This window comes from Microtus pennsylvanicus, chromosome 21 (genome assembly GCF_037038515.1).
Source record: "Microtus pennsylvanicus isolate mMicPen1 chromosome 21, mMicPen1.hap1, whole genome shotgun sequence".
In the NCBI taxonomy this organism is placed as follows: domain Eukaryota; kingdom Metazoa; phylum Chordata; class Mammalia; order Rodentia; family Cricetidae; genus Microtus; species Microtus pennsylvanicus.
Genome location: NC_134599.1, coordinates 17,871,947 through 17,895,833, shown reverse-complemented (window position 1 = coordinate 17,895,833; position 23,887 = coordinate 17,871,947). Strand labels below are relative to the sequence as shown.

The 23,887-nt window shown below is 48.4% G+C and overlaps 1 protein-coding gene across 1 annotated transcript in view; it reads left to right on the top strand.

Moving 5' to 3' along the window:
- The window catches only part of Cib4 (calcium and integrin binding family member 4), a 57,001-nt gene extending 33,851 nt beyond the window's left edge, over positions 1-23,150 (top strand). Inside the window, exons 4-7 of the mRNA XM_075955576.1 lie at positions 9,803-9,944; positions 19,868-19,977; positions 20,723-20,811; positions 23,008-23,150. Of these exons, the coding sequence (XP_075811691.1) occupies positions 9,803-9,944; positions 19,868-19,977; positions 20,723-20,811; positions 23,008-23,038 (372 nt within the window). The 3' untranslated portion in view covers positions 23,039-23,150. The remainder of the gene's footprint in view (positions 1-9,802; positions 9,945-19,867; positions 19,978-20,722; positions 20,812-23,007) is intronic.
- The last annotated feature ends 737 nt before the right edge of the window (positions 23,151-23,887 follow it).

The following is a 23,887-nucleotide window of genomic DNA, read 5'->3' as shown; positions in this document are numbered from 1 at the left end:
AGCCCCGGGGCTTGCCGACTCTCCTCCTGGATGCATTCTAGAGCCTTCTGGACCAGGGATTGTGCACATCTGGTACTGAAGTCTGTATCTGGCCCTGGTTCATTGTTCTTACATTGATCTCACACGGTCTCAGTTCCCAGTGCTCTGGCCCTGGTCTTCATACCTCATAGAGCTGTCTTTGCTGTTCTGAACTCCATCTTGCTTCTCCACATGGAGAATTGGCTTGTCAGTCAGTTTTCGTGGAAACAGCAGCTGGAAGGGCTTCAGCTAGAGCCGCAGTCACATCATGGATCAACTTGGGAAGAGTTGGTATCTCATTGTTGAGCCTCCCATGACTATGATACATACAGGAAAAACATGTTAAAGACACTGAGACAGAGTTTACTTTCACCCTTCTCCCGGGCCCCAAAGGCTGTCCACTCAAATGTGTATGACCGGGCTTCCTATGTTGGGGGTCTTGTCCAGGTAAACTGAGGTATCTATTAAAAACTGAGGGGTGATGTCTGTGTCCCTCCTGTCAGTTACTCCAGCCACTCCTTTCCTCAGCAGAGGCTTTTACACCTGAGGCAGGAGGATCTCTGTGAGTTTGAGGCCAGCCTGATCTATAGAGCAAGTTCCAGGACAGCCAGGGCTACACAGAAAAACACTGTCTTGATTTAAAAAAAAAATCAAGTGTACCTATAACGTCATTATTGAGTCACTGATGTATTTTATGAGCATTTTTTCCAGTGACTGTAAAAAGCTCTTTTTGACTAGGCATTAGCTAGAGAAATGGCAAGGAGGTATTTTTAATCTAAGTCCAAATATTTTTCCCCTGACTATCATCTTCAAATCAAATCTCTCATTCAGTAACTTTAAGAGGATCTTATTAAAAACAAAACAGAGGAAAACAGCAACAACAACAAAAATACGTTGTTTAATTGGGGGGGCAGAGATTGCAATCTTTTTTATCAACAAACTGTAGTTTCTGTTAAAAACAATCTGCCAGCATTTGGGGTTTGTTTTCATCTTTCTTGGTCCCAGCATGCAAAAAGGAGATTTCGCTGCTGAGTTACCTGTATAAATTTCTGTGCTGACATGTTTATGCTCCCCTTGTTCAAACACCTTCAAGCTCGGGTACACGTTATTCTTGAAATGGAAGCATTACTTTGTCAATTGTCATTTCCTTCCTCCCTGAGAGGAACGAGGATTTTTAAATGAGTGTGAAATTTAACGCAGATGATACTCTCTGGATGCATCCCAAAATGTATGGGTTTGGATTTCAGATTGTTAGCATTAATAGAAAAGAAATCTGGAATGTGGTAAGCTAAACAGGACCTGGGGTGGTGAAGGAGTGGGGACCTGGGGTGGTGAAGGAGTGGGGACCCGGGGTGGTGAAGGAGTGGGGACCTGAGGTGGTTAAGTTGTGGGGACCTGAGATGGTTAAAGAATCCCTTCTGCAGAGCCTTTCTGACTGTTCTTGTCTGCCCCAGGGGACTAGGGCTGAAGGGTCCCCAGTCTTCTGCCATTCAGCTCAAGGTAGAGAGCCAGTTGCACCCCCCCCCGCCCCCCAGGCACTTAGAAGCCTCTCTGCAGGGCCATTTCCACCAAACTCCATTTGGAGCTGTGTAGATTCTAAGTGATACTTCATCACAGTGTCTGGCCATCCCTCCAGGAAACAGAAAGGCAGGGAGCCTGGGAAAGAAGGAAGCTGCCTTTGGTTAGAATAGAAGCAGGCATAGGACACTCTACTGGTGGTACAGTAGCTGTTAGGGTCAGAGCCTGGGCCCTGGATGGCAACCTTAAGGAGCTAGACTCCAACACCTGTCTGCAAGAGGCCAGCTAAAGAGGCAAGTAACAGCAGATAAAGGAGATTTATTCAATGTGGCTCCATTGAGAGGAGCAACAAAGTCATCCAGCACCCCACCAGCACCCAGCGCATCTATCTCCTGGGTCCTGACATAGGGTTCAGCTTCAAAGCAAGAGGTATATGTGCCAAACTGAGAAGTCCTAGCGAAGATGTGTTCCCGCCCATCACTGACCATTTGTCTTGACTCCAGTCTCTCCTTAAGTGTGGTCTGGCAGAGATAGCTTCCTCCTCTGCCTGGCATCCACCTTCAGCCTTTCCCTTCTCTCAGCATGAGATTCTTGGGGAAAATTCCAATGTCGTGGGGTCCAATTGCATCAATAGTCTGATAGTCAAAGGAGGGATCCATGCGTCTCTTTAATATATCAGGCTTCAGTGTTGACTGGATTGGCAGCCCCCAACTCTTAGAGGCTGCTCTGATGACATCATCCTACTTTGGCTTCCACTTAGCGTCTGCCTGCTGCCCTCTGGAGAGCAGTGCCCCTTGCTCTGTGCTCGGGTTGCTTCCCCTACTCAGTAAAGCAAAGGGTAGCCAGCCATGTGATTAAGATGGCTCAGTGGTTAAGAGCATTGCCTGCTCTTCCAAAGGTCCTGAGTTCAATTCCCGGCAACCACATGGTGGCTCACAACCATCTGTAAAGAGGTCTGGTGCCCTCTTCCGGCACCAGAATATTGTATATAATAAATAAATAAATAAGAATTTCGAGGGCTGGAGAGATGGCTCAGTGGTTAAGAGCACTGGCTGCTCTTGCAGAGGACCTGGGTTCGGTTCCCAACACCCACATGGCAGATCGCAACAGTCACTAACTCCAGTTCTGGGTGATCCAGTGCCCTCTTCTGGCCTCTGAGGGCAATGCACACATGTGGCACACACACTGATGATGGAGGAAAGTCATTGGTTAAAAAAATAAAGAAACTGCTTGGCCCTAATAGGTTAGAACATAGGTGGGTGGAGTAAACAGAACAGAATGCTGGGAGGAAGAGGAAGTGAGCTCAGATGCCAGGCCGCTGCTCTCTGGGGCAGATGCGATGAAGTTCCGACCCGGGATGGACATAGGCTAGAATCTTCCGGGTAAGGGCACCTTGAGGTGCTACACACATTATTAGAAATGGGCTAGCCCAGGTGCGAGAGTTAGCCGAGAAGAGGCTAGATATTAATGGGCCAAGCAGTGTTTAAAAGAATACAATTTGTGTGTTGTTATTTCGGGGCCTAAGCTAGCCAGGCGACCAGGAGCTGGGGCGGCAGGAACACAGCTCGCAGCTCCTACTACACACAAGCAGGACTCTCACACATTAAAAATAACTTAAAAAACATTTATCCTGTATGTGTAAGTGTGAGGGTGTGCGCACTATAGTATGCATGGGGAGATCAGAAGGGGATTCGTAGTTCTCTCCTTCCTCATGTGGGTCCTGGGAACTGAGTCCTGGTCACGAAGCTCAGCAGCAAACCCCGCTCTGCTCTGAGCCATCTCACACCACCACCCCCTGCCTGCTGCTTCTGTAAAAGTCTTATTGTGATGTTTTGAGATAGAGCTGTGTAGAGAGCTGGGTCTGGCTTGGCTGTCTCATTTTTTAATTGACACATAATGTGCATAGTTATGGGGTATAGCTAGTTTGTTTTATTTTTAATAGCTGTCATAACTGATTCAAAGAGGAGAAGGGTATCATGGGACCGCATGTATTAAATCACAGCACTCAGTTTTCAACCCCATCTACCAATTAAAGGCTTTTTATTGAACAGAGCTAGGCGTCGCGCGTCTTCCTTTATGTCAGCCAGCAGTTTTACAAGCTAATTGGAAAGCTTCACGTTTTTAGATTTTTAAATAAGCAGATCCAATATCCACCTACATTATTTGGGCAAATTTCAAAGAGGTTAGGAAAAAAAAATCTGTTTCTAATATTTAAAGGTATGTCCATGTAAACACTTTTTATAGGTGATACCATATTTTGAAACGCCACTTCAAAACAGCCTCTCCAAAATGCCAGTTACAATGGAAAAGCACCCTTGTTACCATGAGTCACCTAATTTCTCTTGAGTAGTCAAATGAAGTTGCATTTCCTCTTGGTGAGCAATAGCTGCGTATACATTACAAATAGTATAAAATATTATTAGCAAAATAAAAGGTAGAAAATGTCAACCACCACTTGTCATCATAACAGGTCAGCAAGTGTGAAACACTTGTTTGTGCAGGGGAAAAAATGTAACTCATCTATGGGTGTACGGCTCTTTTGAGAGCGCTGTCTCGAGACAGCCAGCAAGCCTCCCTGTGGTTGGAAAGATGCCCAGTCACGCTTCTCTGATCAGAGCTTAGTGTATGCGTTGCTACAAAATTCTGAAAAAGTAAACCTAACCAGATCAATGATCCCTGCTGCAATTTCTGAATGTCTGGACTTACTGTCCTGGTCACAGTACCCTGAAGAAAATCTCCAAGGAAATTAGCATCAATTCACTTTTTTTCTTTCTGTCATAGACAGACTTTCCATCAATGATTACACTCCATTTCACCCATAAGTAGTGGTGCAGTGTGTGTGTGGTGTATATGTATATATGGTATGTATGTGTATACATGTTTATGTGTGCATGCGTGTGTATGGGGCGGGTATATGCATGTACATGTTTGTGTATGTGTGTGTGCGTGTATGTGCACACACATAGGTCAGAGGTCAATGTCAGGAGTCCTCCTCAATTACTCTCCATTCTAATTATTTTTTTCTGAGACAGAGACTCTCATTGAACTTGGAGTCCACCAATTCGGCTAGGCTGGCTGGCCAGTGAGCTCCCAATACCCTCCTGTCCCCAACTGCCTAGCATCGAGATTACAAATGTGCTCTGCCACCCCTGAGTTCTTCTGTGGGATCTAGACTCAGGTTCGTGGGATTGCATGGCAAGCACTCCACTAACTAAGCTAGTTCTGCATCCCCTGCTTTTTGTTATTTAAGACTGGGTTTTGCCATGTAGTCCAGGTCAGCCTTGAACTCATGGTCCTCCTGCCTCAACCTCCCCAGTGCTGGAATGACAGGCCTGTACCACCACACACAACTAGAAATGATGTTTTCATTATTATTCTGTGACAGCTTCCTCTTTAGTGGCTCAGAGACACAAGGCTCTTCATGTAGTTCATCGTTCAATCAAAACCTAAGAAATCCAAGTTAGAAACATCTGTGCTTTTAAGTATTTCACAAAGGCTTGGCAGTGTGAGACGTGCTTCTTCTCTTCGTCTTCAGAAATACCGTCTCTGCATTTTCCAAGGTTGCAGTGTCTATGCCATTATTCTTGCTGTCATCAACTACCAACCTCTGGGTTTCCAGTCTAAGGGGGGAATGTATATTCCGAGAATTCCTTCTCTGGGAAGATATAAACATATGCACTCGCCTTATAAGGCCCCAACAACAAAAAGTCCAACCTAAGGAACCAAGGAGTTTAGTGGACTTCCAGAGTCCAGATGAGGGGTTGCATAAAGGACCACGGGTGACCTTGCCATGCCAGAAAATCTTTACCCAGCATGGATGATGGCTTCCCCACAGTCACACAGATGGGGGGGGGGTCCCTTTCACTAACCACCCCAAGACCCCTACGTCATTTGCTGTTAGAATAGAATTGCAAGCAAAGGGCTGGGAAGAGTGGCTGGAGTCTCAGAAGAGGGTTCCTGCCCTCCTAAATTCCTCCTTCTCTGAGGAAACCCCAGCAGCCAGCAGGCCCTAACTCTATGCTTGTTCGAAAACAGGCACAGCTGGCCTAATTAAGATGGTGATTGTTTTACCTAGAGGATACCACATTGCCAACCTCCCCTCTGTGTGTATATGTGTGTGTGCGCGCGCACACGCGCGCGCGTGTGTAAGTCAAATGAGATGGGTCAAAGGGAAAGTAAATTGATCTTCCAGGAACCCCCCGACACCCCAACCCCACCACCATCAACCCCCTCACTCCCAGCCAAGACCAGCGTTGGAGGAGGCCCCAGGGGAAGGAAGACTTCATCTTCTTCCTAGCTGGAGAAGTGCGGTGGAGGAGAGCATGGTGACCTGCCTTGTGCCTGACTGAGCACAGGCTCAGAGAATTGACGCAAGGACATCTTGTTTTGTCTGCCTGGATTCTTGAGCTTTTTCCGTGTGGAGGAAAGCTGCATTTCAAGTAGGAAAATACCTCACCGCTGGCGCTTTCTCTCTGTTTACTTTTGTCTGTGTTACAAACATTGCCTTCGGTTATGGATTCCTTGCAGGAATCCTGTGAAGCCGTATATCCATTTGCGAGAAGAGTTAAGGTAGCTAACATTTGGTCACATAATTGATGAAGCCACTTAGCTAGGTACTTGGAACACAACCTAGGAGTTCAAGCTCTCAATGTCTATTAGAGATAGGAGGTGTTTCTGGGCATGTTAAAGTAAAAGAACAGAAGCTCCAGCCTAAAGTGTACTTGGTTTTTTGGGTGGGTCAGCCTAGATTCCCTTGCATCATGGCCATTTCTGGAACATGTATATGACATATGTATATATTTCTCCATAATACATTATATATGTATGTATGTGTATATGCCTATGATGCACATGTATGTATGTGTGTGTATATATATATATCAGGCTCCCATGACCTGAGGACAAAGCATCCTGTTTGGTGCATTCAATTACTTACGTACCACACACTCTGTGACTTACACAATAGAAATGTTGTCTCCTAACTGCCAAGGCTGGAAGCCCAAGAGTGTGTAGACAGGGTTGGCTCCTTCTGAAGACTGGGACGAAGCTGGGACAAAGAGTCAGTTCCAGGCTCTCTCTACTTTCTGAAGGGTTGCTGGCGATCTTGGGCATTCATTCTTTGACTTGTAGAAGCTTCCCCCTGATGTCTGCCTCTGCCTCCATGTGGCAGTCTCTGAGAACACACATGTGTCCAGTCCCTTCATATGAGGACAACATTGTATGTCATGAGGATCCTTCCTCTGTGTGATGTCCCTTCAACCTCGGGAATCGTAGCTACAACTCTACTTCCTAACGAAGTCATATTCTGAGGTGTGGTGATTTGCTACTTTGACCCAGGAACTTTGGAGGGACACAATTCACTCTACCATGCTGACCTCTGCTCTGACCCCCTGACACAGGGCCTCAGAAGGTGAAAGTATGTGTGATGTGCATGTAGTATATACCATGTGCTCACCATAATGTGACAATCACACTCTTCACGATTTTTAGAAGATTGTTCTCTTGTTTTGTTTTTGAGACAAGGTCTTGTTATACATCCCTGGCTGGACCGGTACTCCCTATGTAGCCAAGGCTAGTAGGCTCTGACCCCCAAATTCTCTTCCCTCAGCTTCCCAAGTGCTGGGATTACAAGTGTGCACCACCATATTGGACTTGAATTTTTAGAACACTTACCACAAGATCTACCCTCTTAGATATTCAAATGCACAGTGCAAAACTGGGACCCACAAGCATCATGGGGAATAGCTGGTTCTTCATCTTGCACAGATGAAGCGCTACAACTGTCAAACACGAATTCGTGCTTTTAAGAGTGACCCCAAGTGACCTGTATGCTGAGTAAAATTTGAGAGCTGCATAGCCACCTGAAGTGACACACAATGTCTCATCTCAAATACAATGATGAACAAAATAAAACCACACGGGTAAATGTATGGCTGAGTTCTAGGAGAAGGAAAGAAAAAGAAAATATCCCAAATGTCAAAACTGAAGACCTGAAGCAAGAGAGCTAAGCATTGGCTGATCCAGGTGGGAGCTCCAGAGAGCGGGGTTCTCAACCTCCCTAACGCTGTGCCCCTTTAGTACAGTTCTTCCTGGTGTGCTGACCCAGCCATAAAATTATTTTGTTGCTACTTCATAACTGTAACTTGGCTACTGTTATGAATCGTAATGTAAATATTTGTGTTTTCCAATGGTCTTGGCGAACAGCTAAGGGGTCATGACTCACAGGTTGAGAACCACTGGTATAGATCCTTAGCAGTCGGCTCAAGCTACGTGATAGGTCATTGACCAGCTGAAGCAGAGAGGCTTGCATGAAACACGGGGCTCTAAAGAGATGCCTTGTCATAGAAAAGAGCTAGAAAAACCCAGAGAACCACTTCAGCTGATTAGAACTTCGGGGGAGCTGGGGCTCTACTGCATGCTTGCATCTGCTCTAAAGGCTTACAGGGTCAGGAGGCTTAGTCAGGGTACATATAAGAACAGGGATTTGAGGGAGGTATGAGCTATTAGGGTTTGTTTTGAAGTATGAGAGAGAGGTTGGAGTCTGATAAGGTCTGCTGGGTGGGGGCGCTGAGCTACTGGGGAAAGGCATCCTGGGATGAGGGAATGGATGGAGCCCCAGAGAGTGAGAGGAGGGCGTGTCAAAGCTGAACTTGCTACTTTTAAAAAAAAAAATTTTTTTTGAGCTGTACATTTTTTTCTGCTCCCCTCCTTTCCTCTCCCCTCCCCTTCTACCCTCTCTCATGATGGCACACACCTCTAATTCCAGCACGTGGGAGGCAGAGGCGGGTGGATCTCTGTGAGTTTGAGGCCAGCCTGGTCTACAAGAACTTGCTACTTTTAAAGATTGCCAAGCACCCTTCTCTGTGCCTCCCTGCCAAGCTCTATACGAATCAACAGTCACTATAATAAAACACCAGAGCAGATCGTGTTAGAAGGGGATTACAGCTTTGTAATTTCAGCCCTTGGTCAACTGTCCCCATTGCTTCGGGGTCTGTTGCAAGACAACACAATATGTAGAGAAGGAAGCTGCCCACCTCGTGGCACCTGGGAAGCAAAGGTAATAAGAAGAACTGGAGTCCCATGATCTTCTCCGAGGACACATCTCACTAATGTCTTACCACCTTTCACGGAACCTACCTTTTAAAGCTTCCGCTGCTTCCTGGGGACCACACCTATAACACACAGGCTTTGGCGAGACAATTATAATCTAAACTATTACAAATTATGATGAGCTCTGCCCCCGAAAGTCCTCTCACCACCTGCCTATTCCTGGGGACTAGAGGGACAGTCGCAAGCTGCAATAGTGAGCTGTACCCAAACTGGCCGATGGTGGCTGGGATGTCACAAGCCCACGTGGAGGAATGTCAGTAGAGGAGGGAGCTCACATGCTAAGATCAGGGCAGTTTGAGGGAATCGGAGTTGGAAACAGGGTGGCCCTTGGTAATTTGGAACTCTGTGTGTGTGTGTAGGTGTGGAGGCGTGTGTGGGGTGGGGATTGAACCCAGGGCATCATCACACGTGCTAGGCAAATGCTCTGCTGCTGAGCTTCATTTCCAGCCTTGGCACCTCATCTGAAAACTGCCCTATTGGTTATGACATCTGTGGTGGGTAAGGAACAACTAGCAGCTCCCATTGGCTGAGTTTTCTATCAGACACTGGGTTATTTCTTCTGCTCATTCCTCATGTCAGTCCCGCATGGCAGCATAACTATTATCTCTGTACTTTAGAGAAATCTTTCACTCTGAGGGATAGTCGGTGAGTGTCTCTGTATGACAGCTGCTCCCTAACTAATGCCACAGCATTAAGCCCAGGTCTGCTGCCTGCTATAGCAATGCTACTGGTTACCTCTGGGCACTCGGTTATAGATGGCTTTTGTTTTATTCTTTATCCATTTTTTTTAAAAAAAAATTTCTGAGTTTTCAATGTAAAATGGAGGGAAATTTGATAGCTGTAAAAAATCTTCAATAACACGACCCAAAGCCACACATGCACATGCACACCACACACACACACACAAACACACACACACACACACACACAAACACAAGCCACTGGAATGTGTGTGCAGGAGGAGACATGGACAAGCAGAGTGATGTCAAGCAGGCTCCCTGGTCCTGGGTTCCTCCGTCACACCCAGGGTCCTGTTTTACTCCTGAGCTTGTTCTTTTTGCCTGGGCCCAGACACAGTGCTAATGGCAGGTGGGAGAGGCCCAGGGAGGCAACACCTGGGCCCTGATAGACCTTGTCTCCCTCACTCCCTTCACAGGTCAACCCTTTCAGAGACCGAATCTGCAGGGTATTCTCCCACAACGGCGTGTTCTCTTTCGAAGATGTCCTGGGCATGGCGTCAGTGTTCAGTGAGCAGGCCTGCCCCAGCCTGAAGATCGAATATGCCTTTCGCATCTATGGTGGGTACCTTGGTTGGGGTGGTTGGGGTGCTGAGTGGGGAGGAGGAAGCGGTCAAAGAGAATCTGCCACATCTGAAATCCAGCAATGTTAGTTCATTGATGGTATGGTATAACGGGGATTCATCTGGTCTTTATGAGTATATATTGTGTTTCTTAAATACTGTGAAATAACAAAACCGGTTGGGAATCTCAACTCTGATAGACCTTCCCTCTATGTTATCTATATAAGTGGCCTTTATTATTGCTGTCACCAACATATGTGACAAGAAGCAACTTAGGTGAAGGAGGATTTATTAAGAGTGTCTGAAGGCACAGTCCATCGTGCAGGGACAGCGGGTGACCAGAAGGCCACATGTGTTTGAGACGCCTCACCTCCTTACATGTTGGTGAAAGAGGAATCAGAGGCGACACGGGATGCTGGGTGGTACTGTAAGCCTCCAGTCCTGCCCCTTAAGAAATCCATGCCCTTCCCAGATAGGTTCCTCCTCCCAAAAGTCCCACCGTCTCCCAAAGCAGTGCCAGCAGCTGGGAAACAAATGCTCTATTTCATGTTCAAATCATAACTCCATCCAAGGGCACTGGGGTCACCGATGTGGCTATTCGGTGATCTCTCTCTGGGCAAGCCAGTGAGAAAGGGAAGACATTGCTTGTCTGGCAGGAAGAAGATTGGGTGGGAACTTGAGAGACATGAGCACCAGAGCCGGCTCTGCATGCAGTGGCTGCCTAGTCTTGAACAAGTCATTTCATTTTCCCAAGAACCCGTTCTCTCATCTTGAAAGTGAAGGCTTGAGAAAGATGATCTGTGATGTCTGCCCTTTGCCCTGTATTGTCCCCGGAGCCCAGTGGGATACTCAGATCTCTCCAAAGCAACTGAAAGGAAAGAGCTAAAGAAATCCTGAGACACTTTCCAACAGACCATAAACATCTCTGAGTACATCATGGAAACTCCTTTGCTTGCACAGGCAGACTGGCGCGGATGACCACTGCCCTTTCTGTTTAAGGAGGCCATCCGGCTCCTCCTGTCCTCAGACATCAGTGAGCAGAACCATGCAGGCCGAGGGAAACCTAAACTTGCTAGGTATGGTGGCACACACACTGGTAATCAGAAGGCTGAGGCAGAAGGATTACAAGTTTGAAGACAAACAGGACTACATAGTGAGACCCTGTCTTAAAAAGCCAAAGGCTAGTGTTATAGCTCAATGGTAGAATGCTTGCCTAGGATACACAAGGCTCCTGATTGGATCCCAAACTAAACAAACAAACCCTCCCTTCCCCCCAATCTGGAGAACCTGAATGACAGGATTGCAGGCTGAATTAAACCAAAAATGTCAGCAATGTTTTGGAGAACTGAACAGAATTCCGCATCTCCACACTGAGACATTTACAATACCCCAAAGTGACCTGCTATGCAAGAAAATTCCTTTAAATCTTGCTGCAGCCTCCAGAAGGAAGACTGACTCTGACATGACCCAGATACTGAAATTCACTGATAGAGTCTTAAAACAGCCGCCGTCGCCGCTGTCGTCAGCTCTTCAGAGAAACAGAAGCCACGAGAAAGAGAAGGAGAAGGGAAAAGGATGCAGGGGTAGAGAGGGAAGGGCAGAGGGAGAAAGAGAAAGAAGGACCTGTAGGGGTGGACTTGGGGGACATTGGTGACCAGCAACCACACAGTCTACTGTGCGTGGGACATCCAGGAAAGACGGTGATTTAATTCAGTCCAAAGGCACAAGAATCGAAAGCACCATTGACCAAGGACAGAGCAGAGACAGAAAAGCTCCTCCGACCTCCGCTTGTCAGCTATTGGGCCCTTATCGGGCTGGGTGATGCCAACGCACAATGACGGGTGTGATCTTGGTTTTTAATTTTTATTTGTTTTTAATGTATTTAAAAGATGTATGTGTGTGTGTGTGTGCATGCACACACACAGTACTCAAGTTGGCCAGAAGAGGGCGTTGGATCCTCTGGATTAGGTGGTTGTAAGCCTCCCAGCGTGGTTACTGAGAACCAAACCAGGTCCCTTGCAAGAACAATACATACTCCAAACACATAAGCCACCTCTCCAGCTCTTATTTTTTTTATTTTTTGATGACTTCAGACCTGCATGCAATGTATTATAATCATTTCACCTCCTCACCCTCTTTTCTTTCTCTCCCTCTGTACCCCTCCTTACCAGCCCCCAACATCCACGTGTGTGTGAGAGAGAGACAGAGACAAAGAAACAGAGAGAGAGAGAGAGAGAGAGAGAGAGAGAGAGAGAGAGAGAGAGAGAGAGAGAGAGATCCATCGCATTTAACTGGGGTTGCCTACACAAGAGTGGCTGAAGGGTTGTTTACTGGAGCATGGGCAGTTTACCAGAGGCTACACCACTGAAGAAAGTTACTCCCAGTCCCCCCCCCCACACACAACTGCCAATAGTTCCTGACTCAGGAGTGAGGCCTCATGAGGCCACCACCCTCCCCCAGCCACGAAAGGACTGTCTCCTGCACATTTCAATGTGACCTTCTTTATTCGGTTTGCTGATTCAAATGCTAATCTCTTCCAGAAATTCTCTCACAGACACACCAGGAAATAATTTTTTTTCTGCCTTTATCTGGGCATTCCTCAGCCAAGTCAAATTGACACATAAGATTGACCATCACAACAACCATTTCCAATAAAGTAAAAGAAAATCCCGCCCCCCCTCGCTTGCACACACACACACACACACACACACACAATGAATAGATATGAAAGCTCATCAGAAAAATACAGCTATGGAGGCAGTGAAGGAAAACAGATAGCTGGTCAAGATGTGATTGAACAAGGGGACCGTGTTCTAGCCCCAGCAAGCAGCAGAACTTGGCAGCTTCAGCCCCATGGTTTTAAGGTTAGAAGGAAAGGGTAATGGAATATTCCTCCATTATTCCTCAGCGACTAAGGAAAGTCTCTGAGACGGGCTGTTAGGGATGTCCCTGAATGGAGGCCCAAAGAGGCCATCGTGTGACGCTGTGAAGGTGAAGCCTGAATTGCCTTAGAGACCCCAAGATGTTGGAGATGCCAGAACTACGGGATACCAGCTGAAAAGAGCTGCTAATGGGGAGTGGACCCTGCCTAAGAGAGAAAAGTATGTTGCAGTCAACAAAGCTGAAAGGAGTTGGAGATCTGAAGAGCATTTGATATCAGACATGGAGACGCAGAGTTTGGGGTTCGCCCAGCTGGGTTTTGGTCTTACTCTGGTCTGATATTCCCTCACCATGTTCCCTTCCCTGTGTTTTGGAATGATAATGTCTATCCTGTGCCATTATATGTTGGAAGTGTGTGATCTGCTTTTTGATTTTGGTTTTATAGGGGATTATAGTAAAGAGATTCATCAATCTCAGAAGAGACTTTGAACTTTGGACTTTAAAGCATTACTGAGACAGTGATAGACTATGGGGACTTTTGAAGTTGGACTAAATGTATTTTGTGTTATGATATTGTTACGGGATTTTGGAAATTAGTGAGTTGAGCTTGGTAGTTTGAATATCCCCATAAGCTCCCAGGGAGTGGCACTATTAGGAGATGTGGCTTTGTTGAGGTGGGTATGACCCTGTTGGAGGAAGTGTGTCACTATGTGGGTGGGCTTTGAGGTCTCGTATATGCTCAAGTCAAACCCAGTGTCTCAGTTCACTTCCTGTTGCCTTTGGATCAAGATGTAGAATTCTCAGCTCCTTCTCCAGCACCATGTCTGCCTGCATGCCACCGTCTCCCACCATGATGATAATGAACTAAACTTCTGAAACTGTAAGCAAGTGCCCCAATTAAATGTTTTCCTCTTTTTTAAAACAAAAGAGAGAGAGAGAGAGAGAGAGAGAGAGAGAAAGAAAAAGAAAAATATGACTTTGAGAAGAAGCTGGGCCTGTAATTCCAGCTGTGTGGTACACTGCAGCAGGAGGCTCACATGGTCCAAGTCTGCCTGAGCTACAGAGTGCATCCAAGGCTAACCTGGATAGCTTAGCAAGTTTATATTACAAAATAAAAAAAATTAGATGTCTGGGGGTAGCTTAATGATAGAGCACTCACCTAATATGCCATAGCCTTTAGGTTCATACCCCACTACCAAACAAGCCAAACAAACACAAAAACACACATCTGAAATCAAAACTCCCTGGGTGGACTTCACAGGACGATTGAGATAACAGAGGAAAGGACCAATCTGAAGACAGAGGCAGAGAAAAAAAATCTGAATAACAGAGGGCACACATTGAGAGAACGAAAGAACATGGCTTTTGGGACAGGCAGAGTTAGAAAGGTCGAATATGCAACCAGTTGATCCAATTAGAGTCTCAAAAGCAAAGGGTAGAAAAGATATTTGAAGAACTAACGGCCCTAAATATCTTAAATTTGGTACAAGACACAAATTCGTAGTGAATCTCAATCCAAAATGAAATCACACAACTGTATATTGTCAGTGTAGCAGTCCCGCCTGGGGTGTGTGTGTGTGTATGTGTGTGTGTTCTCCTACAGCTTCCTTCTTCCTTTTCTCAAGCAGTCCCAAGTGTCCCAGGAGAACGCCTTTGATCCCAGGAGCCAGTCCTAGCTCACTAGTCACAGCCACACTTCTGTCAGAGGTGGCAGCTGTGCTGACTGAAGTCCTGTCACACTCTCCAGGACAAGACACCTCTAGCAGGGTCCCGGCCCAGCTCAGCCCTCCAGTCTCAGCCAAGAGTGCATGGGTTGCAAGTCACAGAAACTTAGCTCATGAAGCAACAGATAAGGGACAATTAATCTTAGTCTGCCTGGGCTGGGTAAAAAAAAAATCCCCCAAAGTTCAGCGACCTCAGGTGCCACACTTCATGGCTTCAGGGTGCCAGCAAGTTAGGAATCCAGGCTTGGCTTATCTGATCCTTCTTCCTTCTTTCTTCCTCCACTCCCCTCCCTCCCCCTTCCTCCTGCCTCCTCCTCCTCTTTCCTCTTTTGCTTTCTTTTATTCTTTTTGTGGCAGGGTCTCACTATGAAGTCCTGGAGGGCTGGAAGTCACAGAGATCTATCTGCCCCTATCTTTCCAGTGCTGGAATAAGAGAAGATCCCATATCTTAGAGTCTCGCAAAATTCCAACCAAAGTTCTGGCCAAGCAGCTCACAGAATACAGTTCTTGTGTTCATGAACCTTTGACCCCCAGCTTTGTGCTGGTTAGGAGCTGGAGTCTGCCCTCAGCATCTGAAGGCCACCCCAACCCTTTTGTCACATAGCCTTCCCAGCATGGCCACTTGTCTTCAAAAATAATGGGGGCAGGGAACAGCCCTCGAATCGTCTCCTGTTAGAATGGAGTCTTCCATGGCATGACCTGGCCACGGAAGTGACACCCATCCTGTCACGCCTGCCAAATTCTGTTGGCTGGAAGCGGGTTACAGTCTCCGCCACACCAAACAGCACCAGGGTTCTACAAAAGCATCCACACCAAGAGGTGTGGAGCTCATGGTAGTCCAGGCTAGCCTCAAACTAGCTCATTGTGAGACTGAGGATACCATGAAAATCTTGATCTTCCTGCCACCACTTCCAGAGTACTGAGATTAAAAGCCAAGTACCATCAACCCCAGCTCCAGATATCTGTCTCGTATGGAGTATGTCCACAGACAGAGGTACGGACCCCATGAAAGAAGGGAAGGCCTGGGATAGAGTGAAGAAGTTGCCAGAAAGCCAGGCAGCTTCTCTGCACAGCTGCGGAGCAAACCTCTTCCTTCCCAGACCTGAGGTTTATTCATCTGTGTCCATGAACTAAAGATGACTGCCCTTGTTACCCACATGGCCTATAGATCCTACACCGAGCAACTGGCCACAGTTTCAGTTTCTCAGCAGGCGCTGAACGGCTCAGCGAAGCCAATGATTTGATACCATGGCTGGAGGATGAGCCTTGTCCAGTCACCTATGGCCAAAAGAAAAGCAGAGTCTCATGACTAAACATGGCCCCAGAAGACATTTCTCAGAGACAGAAAAAGCTGGGTGTTACATCTCTTGCCTGAAATCTAATCTCTGCACTCAGGAGAGAAAGCTGGAAGAAGCAGAAGTTCAAGGTCATGCTCCCATACTTAGTGAGTTCAAGGCCAGCTTGAGGTACTTGAGGCCTTGTCTTGACAGAAGGAGGGAAGGAAGTAAAGGAGAGAGGGAGAGAGGAAGAGAGGGAGGGAAGGAGGGAGGGAGGGAGGGAGGGGAAGAAGGAGGAAGAGTGCTCTACCATCTTCCCATGGTTTCCAGAGCCTAATAAACAAAGCCCCCAAAGCCCATCAGGACAGTAGATGCCCACAAGCGTCTTCTAGACACAGGGCCAACATTGCTTAGCTTTATAAACGGGAATTTTCAGTGCTCAGAGGTCAGACTGAGTGGTTGGGGTCAAGTCAGGACCAGATGACTCTCCACTCCACCCCAGTGTCCTTGTATCTGTCTTCATCTGTCTCCAAGCCCCTAACACACACAGTTATTCCCCTTCCCCAAGGACAACAAGCACAAAGAGCCTTCAAAAGTTCAGTTAAATCTTCAATATAAATAGATGCCTGGGACGGGTGCCCCAGCCTGCATTCAGGACACCCAGACAAATCAGAATTGTCTTTGGGTTCTGATGATTTGTGACCATAGGCAGCCGTCAGCTTAGTGTGAGACAGAACTCCCGGATGCTTGCATCTAGTCCCTAGTACACAGAAGCTGCCCAGTAAGTCTGATGTAAGCCCATAAGGAAGGAAGAGGGGAATTAAAGGGAAGAGCAAAGAGGCAGACAGAGGAGACCAGTGTGTTGGTAACTCATGGTAGGGGATCTTGTGAAACTCCAAAGACCTCTTGATGCTCTTGACCTGATGACTCCGGGTAAGGTTCAGGAGGGGACCAAAGATGTGGATCCTCTTACACCTCTGAATCAAATCTCCATCTTAGCAAGATACACCCCTTGTGCCCCCACCAATCTCAGCCTCTGAAAAGTCTAGAAAGCCATGCATTAGCCTCCTGCCTCCCAAACCTGACTGCATACTCCAACCACCTGGGAGTTAAATCAAAGCGAGAAACAACTTGATGGAATGGTATCTCCTGGCCTCCGGGCTTTTGCAAAGCCCCTTGGGCAGGTTTGGAGGCTCCTTCTCTAGCTGGCTGTATTACTGTATCTGTTAGGATTGTATCCAGCTACAGGTAGCTGGATATAAACAAACAAACAATAAACAAATGAAGAGAGAGAGAGAGAGAGAGAGAGAGAGAGAGAGAAGTCTGGGGTCAGGCAGTCTAGAGCTGGACTGATGACTTTGGAAAGCAAGCAAGGGCCCAGAATCCTTTATGCTTCCTCAACTGTAAAGTCCTAGTACGAGACTGTTGTCCATTGTCCTCCTGTGCCCACAGACTTCTCATCTTTATTCCAGGCAGGGAGAGTGGTACAGAGGGAATGGGGGAAAGAATAAAAGTGAAATCCACATTCAAAGACACAAATAAGTCAGCTGTTCCCAAGCTTTCTTGGAACGCCACCAAGACACTTCAGTTTATATTTCCGGGGCCAGAATGATGTCATAGGCCACCCATGGCTGCAGTGGATACGGGAAAGCCATCCCTGTATGTTCATCTGAACCCCGGGGTCATCTTGAACAAGAACTGCTTTGAGAATCTCTCAGCAAGGCTACAGCACCTTGAGGCCTGGAACTCACCTCCTGGACACCGTTTCTGCCCCGAGGGATATTCTGGCCTCGGTGTGATCAATGTCACCTTTCTCGATACCTTCAGGAAGATTTATCAATCGTCAGAGACCGATGTCTCGGCCACGCCTTTCTAAAACAGGTGGCACCAGCTATGGCTTCTCAGGCAGAAAGCAAGTTGCAGGTTTTGCCACACCTTCCTGAGACCTGAGCCAACGTCAGGGATGTCAGTGGCTAGGTGTGGCCGCGGAGGAAGCCTAGGGAAACTACTGAAGCTGCCATTGGTCTGCGAGCAATGAGCTTTAGCTCATTTCGTGGCAAGCACGTTTAGGAGGGGCTCAGAGGCTAAAGCTTAACCAATCCAGTTCTCTAAGCTTACAGTGTGAGGCCCCCACACCCACCCGAGGGGTCGGTCACAGGATGCAAGTTCTAAGACGGCTGCGTTAGCATAGACTGGGACCCAGCCAGTGCGCAGACTCCCCGGCCCTAGCCCTTTCCCAGACATCCTGCCCTTGCATCCCCGAAGGACAGGAACCACCCAGGACTACGTTTACTCTAGCAAATGATTCTGTTTTCAGATGGCTTGGGACCAAAGCCTTGTCATTTTCTGTAGTCTCTGCATAACGGGAGCTAGGCCAGCAGGATGCCTGGGCACACTGCAGGGGCTTGGGGAGAGGCTGCAGAGGCGCTTCTTACCGGCAGTGTGGTGTCACTGCGCCTGCTCGGTGCCTCCTTCGGGGGTGGGGGGGAGCTCCCCACCCCTTTCACCTGGTCCGCTGATTCACGTCCGGCGCAGGAAGAGCGCCCAAGATCAACTCAGACTGGGGCTCTAGTACAGACCGAGAAATACAGTCAGGGACGTACCTCGCCTTCCATATGCACCTTCTGCCTTTGGGGGCAGATAGTTCTTGGATCTGCCATAAAAGGACTCTGCGGTACCAGCAGACTCTGGGCCTCAGTTTCCCTAATAACCCGCTAGCTCTGTTGGCCATTTTTCAAGGTGGGATGTTACAGCCTCTCAGGTTTTCATTTTTAGTACTTAACAATGAAGCACCTGATGGAGAATTAAGCCCTGGCTACAGCTAACAGGAGTCTTCTGTATTCTAGACTCATGCCAAGGGATGGCTATGTATTTCTCATTTAACCTTCACAGTGGAGAGGTACAACTATTGTACAAACAGGGAAACTGCGGCTCAAATAATGAAGTGGGATTAAATATGTATCTTGTGGAGAAGCCACAAGTGGTTGTCCACAGTGGTCCTAAGGCTCTGTAACACTAAGGATCAAGGCTCCTCTTTCCCGTTGCTTTGCCTTCTAGTCCCATGGTGACCTCATTGTCTCAAAGACCTTCCCATAAGTCACTTGCCCTCTTCTGCTAATATGTCACTGGGCAGAGCTTAGCCATTTGGCCACCTCTTGTAGCAAGGGAGCCTGGGAAACTGTTTTGTTTGGATGATCCTCTGCCCAGCTAAAAATTAGTGACTTTCTGTGATAGAGACAGCCGTGAAGGGTAAAGAGCCCAGATTTCCTGTAATGTCTAAATGGTGGAGTTTAGTCATGTCCCCATCACTTACCAGGTCGAACATTCATTCATTCATTCATTTATTCTTTCATTCATCGAGACTCCGCTCTGTGCTGGGCACTGTCCTCAGAATTAGGATGGCAAGCTGTAGGGAGCATTGCTCCAGCCCCCAACTCAGTGAGGGAACAGCTGGCGTCCTTGAAGCCAGCCCATTAGCTGCACGAGCTTCAAGAACCTCCGTGCACTTCCCTGAGAAGCTAGGACCTGCCTCCAGGTCCCTCAGGCAGCTACCACACAGGGACAGAAGCATGGGATGATGCCCAAGGCTTTTGGTCCCAAACCCAGGCCACCTTTCACTCTTCTACTCTGACCATAGACTTGAGTGTGCGGCCAGGCCAGACTAGCTGGGTTTGAACTTCGCCCTCCCATTTCCTGGACGTCCGGACAAGCTATGTCACCCCTGAACCTTGGTGCACTCTTGACAAAAAATAAGACAATAAAAAGGTGGACAGCGAGGACCCAATGACTTAAAGGAGAATACATCCGAGCACACAGTAGGTGCACAGTCGATGTCTATAATTACTGCTATTATTGTTGCCTTACTTGTCTACAGCTGGTCCAGCTGCTTCACACCTCACCCCCACAAGTCAGCGAGCTGCGCCCCCTCGTGTCCTAGATTCTAGACACACTCGGAGCAAGTGGACCCTCCGTGGCCTCCCAGAGGCTGATGGGAGTTGGTCCCATGAGCCCGGGACTCAGCCTCCGTGTCCTCTCTGCAGATTTTAACGAGAACGGCTTCATCGATGAGGAAGACCTCCAGAAAATTGTGCTGAGGCTGCTGAAAAGTGACGACGTGTCTGAGGATCTGCTGATGGACGTCACGCACCACGTGTGTATCCAGAAGCGGAAGGGTGGGGCCCGAGGGGCCCGGTGACCACACAGAGCTCCAGGATACCAGGCCATCTTCTTGGGAAGGGATCCAGGGTCAAGCCTGGAGTGGGCTGCACATATTCCCCGCCCCTCCCCGGCCAGCAGCCGCCACGGGGGATGGGCAGCACGTGGTGCCTGAGAAGTGGGCACACAGCGGAGAGAACCCTGCCTCAGAAGTCTGTTCTTCCAGTACAGGCCTTCTATCTTCCTCCCTTCCCACCTGAGAGCCTCCCACCGACAGGGGTCACCGGGGGCCCCTGGGCCTACCGCAGCTTAGCATGAGATGAACACATCTCAATGTTCCCCTGCTCACATTGCTCAGCAAGGCATGGGCACAGCCCTGAAAACCCAAGATGGGGCACAGGCCCATGAGCTCTCAGGCTGTGAGAGCCCCTGAGGATTTCAGGGCTGAATGGTGTCACTTCCTGCCTGACTCGGGCTTCTTCCAATGCGGGGCTCATGCCTGTGTTTGGCTGATGGGGTGAGAGGGGACTACTGTCTTCAGTGCCACATTGGTGCTGGGGGCTGCTGAGGAGACTTCTTCCAAAAGGCCAGCCCGTGATGCCTCCTGTACCCCTACCTTAGTGCGCACCACTCTGGGGGGGCCCTGAGACACCTCCCATACGCTAATTTCTCTATGCTGTCTGTCTCTCCATCTTGAGACCCATCTCCTGGGGTTATCTGTGCCTCCTTCCTTCCACCAGGTCCTGAGCGAGTCAGATCTGGACAATGACAACATGCTGTCCTTCTCCGAGTTTGAACATGCAATGGCCAAATCTCCAGATTTCATGAAGTAAGGCACTCTTAAGGGGAGGGGCTGTTCAGCAAGGTTGGAGGCAGGGAAGGCTCCCTAGTCTCCGCTGGAACAGTGCCATGTCTCTGTCTTGCCATGAAAGTCATGAGTCTCCTGGCCTCCGCTGATTCTTTTAGAAGTAGTGAAACCTAAGTGTCTGAGAAATCTGCCAACCTTGGGGAACCAACACAGGAGACGACAGGATTCCAGGGTTTGCAAACCATACGTGGGGTTGGCACAACCTCAGAGACATTACTCCTTATGGCCAGAACATCCGTGTACATCTCCCGGTACCTACTGGGCTTCAGATCTGACCTGAGTCAGATACACTATTATCCAGATACACTAGAAGCTGGGGGGGGAGGGGCATCGTTCAGCAGTGTAAGGATGCCAGAGGGAGAGCTGACAAAAGAAATGTCACAAGAGAAGCAGCTAATGCTACCTGAGAGCAGAAGTTACCTCACTGATTTCTGCTCCAGCCTCCCTCCAGATGATGGCCCTCTGTATTCCCAAGGCTGCATTTGTCAGTCTTCCGGTTCCTTCCAGTTCGGAACCGGAAATGCATCCTCTCCAGAGGTAGTCCTCGTCATGACTGAACAGTCCAGTGAGAACAGCCTTCCTTGGGCTGAGTCAGCATCCCGTGACGTGTCTGGCACACTTGCTCCTAACGCTGTCCCTTGATCTCACAGACAAGATGATTTTGATGAGGAGGAAGGATGGTGACTGGAGAATTTTACAAACCAACTCAAAAAAAAAAAAAAAAGGACAGAGCAGGGTCGAGCAGGAACCTTGGCAGAAGCCCAGGCAGCTGCATGTCCCCCCCCCGCCCCGTCCTTTTCTCCAACCCATTTCTACCTCCATTAATCCTACTTTCTCTACTCTTCCACACCTACCTTCCGTTGCACACCAGCAACCTCTGGGTTGTCAGACACGGGGCCGTCATGTGTCACAGCCTCCCCACAGTTTATGTTATGTTTGATTGAACTTCAGGGACCCTTAAGTGGTGTCTCAGCTCAACTCCAAATTTCCAGAGTGATTCTGATTGGCCCAGCTGGGCCCACACCTCTTCCAACCACAAGGATGGAGATGAAGGCTCCTGACTCCATCGTGACTACCATCAGAGGGCTGTGGCTAGGGCAGAACATACGTAGGTCTCTCTTGGGATCAGTCCTCTCGGAGGGAATTCCTCTTCCTCCACAACAGCCCCACACAACCTTGGCACTGGAACCCTATTTGCCTTGTACCTGTGTCTAAATCGCTACCATTTCTTTCCATTGGCTCCGACACCTCCAAATTCAGAAACCTTTTGTTTTCTGGTGATGCTAAGAGAAGCTTAAAGAAAGTTTAGGGGCTGGAGAAATAGCTTAATTGGTGAACGGCTTGCTATGCTATGCAGTCATGAGGACCAGAGTTTCATCCCTGGAGTCTATAGCAGAAGTTGAGTGTAGTGGCGTATGCTTGCGATACCCATGCTGGGGAGGCTGAGACAGGCTGGTCACAGGGCTCTCTGGTGCCAGCAAAAGACTTTGTCTAAAACCAAAAAACAAAAACAAGGTAGATGGTTCCTGAGGAACCGCACTTGAGGTTACTCTTTGGCCTCCACACATGTACATGAGTGCACATACACCCTCACGGACACTCATACGCATACACTCATACACACCCACGCACACACACACACTGACATACACATACACTCATACACACCCACGCACACACACACACTGACATACACATACACTCATACACACCCACGCACACACACACACACTGACATACATATACACTCATACACACCCACGCACACACACTGACATACACATACACTCATACACACCCACGCACACACACACACACACTGACATACACATACACTCATACACACCCACACCCACACAGACACACACACACTCATACACACCCACGCACACACACACACATTGACATACACATACACTCATACACACCCACGCACACACACACATTGACATACACACACACTCATACACACCCACGCACACACACACAGACACACACAGAGACACACACAGACACAGACACACACACAGACACACTGACACACATACAGGCACTCACAGACACACACACACACACACGGTCTGAGTCTGCTGGGACTATTACCTACAGAAACAGGTCTGATGGGGCCCTCAAATATCTCTGGATTCTTCCTTCCAGCTCCTTTCGGATTCATTTCTGGGGATGTTGATATGGAGGTACCCTCTGGCCCAGCAGCCTCGAGGAAGACCACTGGACCTCCCCTATGCCCTGGCATGGTGGAATCTGACTTGAAGGATGGCTTGTCCCTGTCCCTCCTTCACCTGTAGAATGTTCACTAAATAAATAAAAAGATATGTTTTTCCCAGCTCCGTCATGCCCACCGCCTTTGGAAGGCAGATCCTGCACAGGGCGTTGGTGCTGAGAACTGCTCATTCCAGGACTCAGGTTTGCCAAAAACTCCAGGCAAGCCAGGATGGTGATCTTTTTTAGGACAGAGTTCAAGCCTCAACCCGTGTCAGAGGAGAGGACCGAGCCAAATAGAACAAAGTTCAGAAGGAAAATATTCGACCTTCCCTCCTCTGGAGCCCACCCGTGACCCATCCTCTCCCAGAGCAGCATCAGGGATGTGCGCATAGCTGTCATTCCAGCTGGTGCCTGGCTTCTCTGTCTTCCTCTCACAGAGAAGACATCTTGGCCCTGCTTGCCACAGTTGGGCTCTGGGGATGGGACCATGTGTGACCAGCATTTAGGGCTTATTTGCTTTGCTATTCAGCCAAGCCCTGCCATGAATTTGGCCACTCTGGGGACACTTTGGGGTCCAGCTGGCTGGAGACTCGGGGACACAAGAGAAGTGCACCATGGGAACTTGTGGGAGCTGCCAGATGGGCTACCTGCTGGGCACGTGGTTTTTCTCATCTCTGTGGTCCCAAGGGAAGTAGATGAGCTCGGGTTACACAGGAAGAGTTACTTTCTCACAGTGTGCACTTGAGTTCTGTCTTATGTCTTGACTCACCCGTTTGGAGGCAACAGACACCCAGTGCTCCATGAAGTCGCTTTG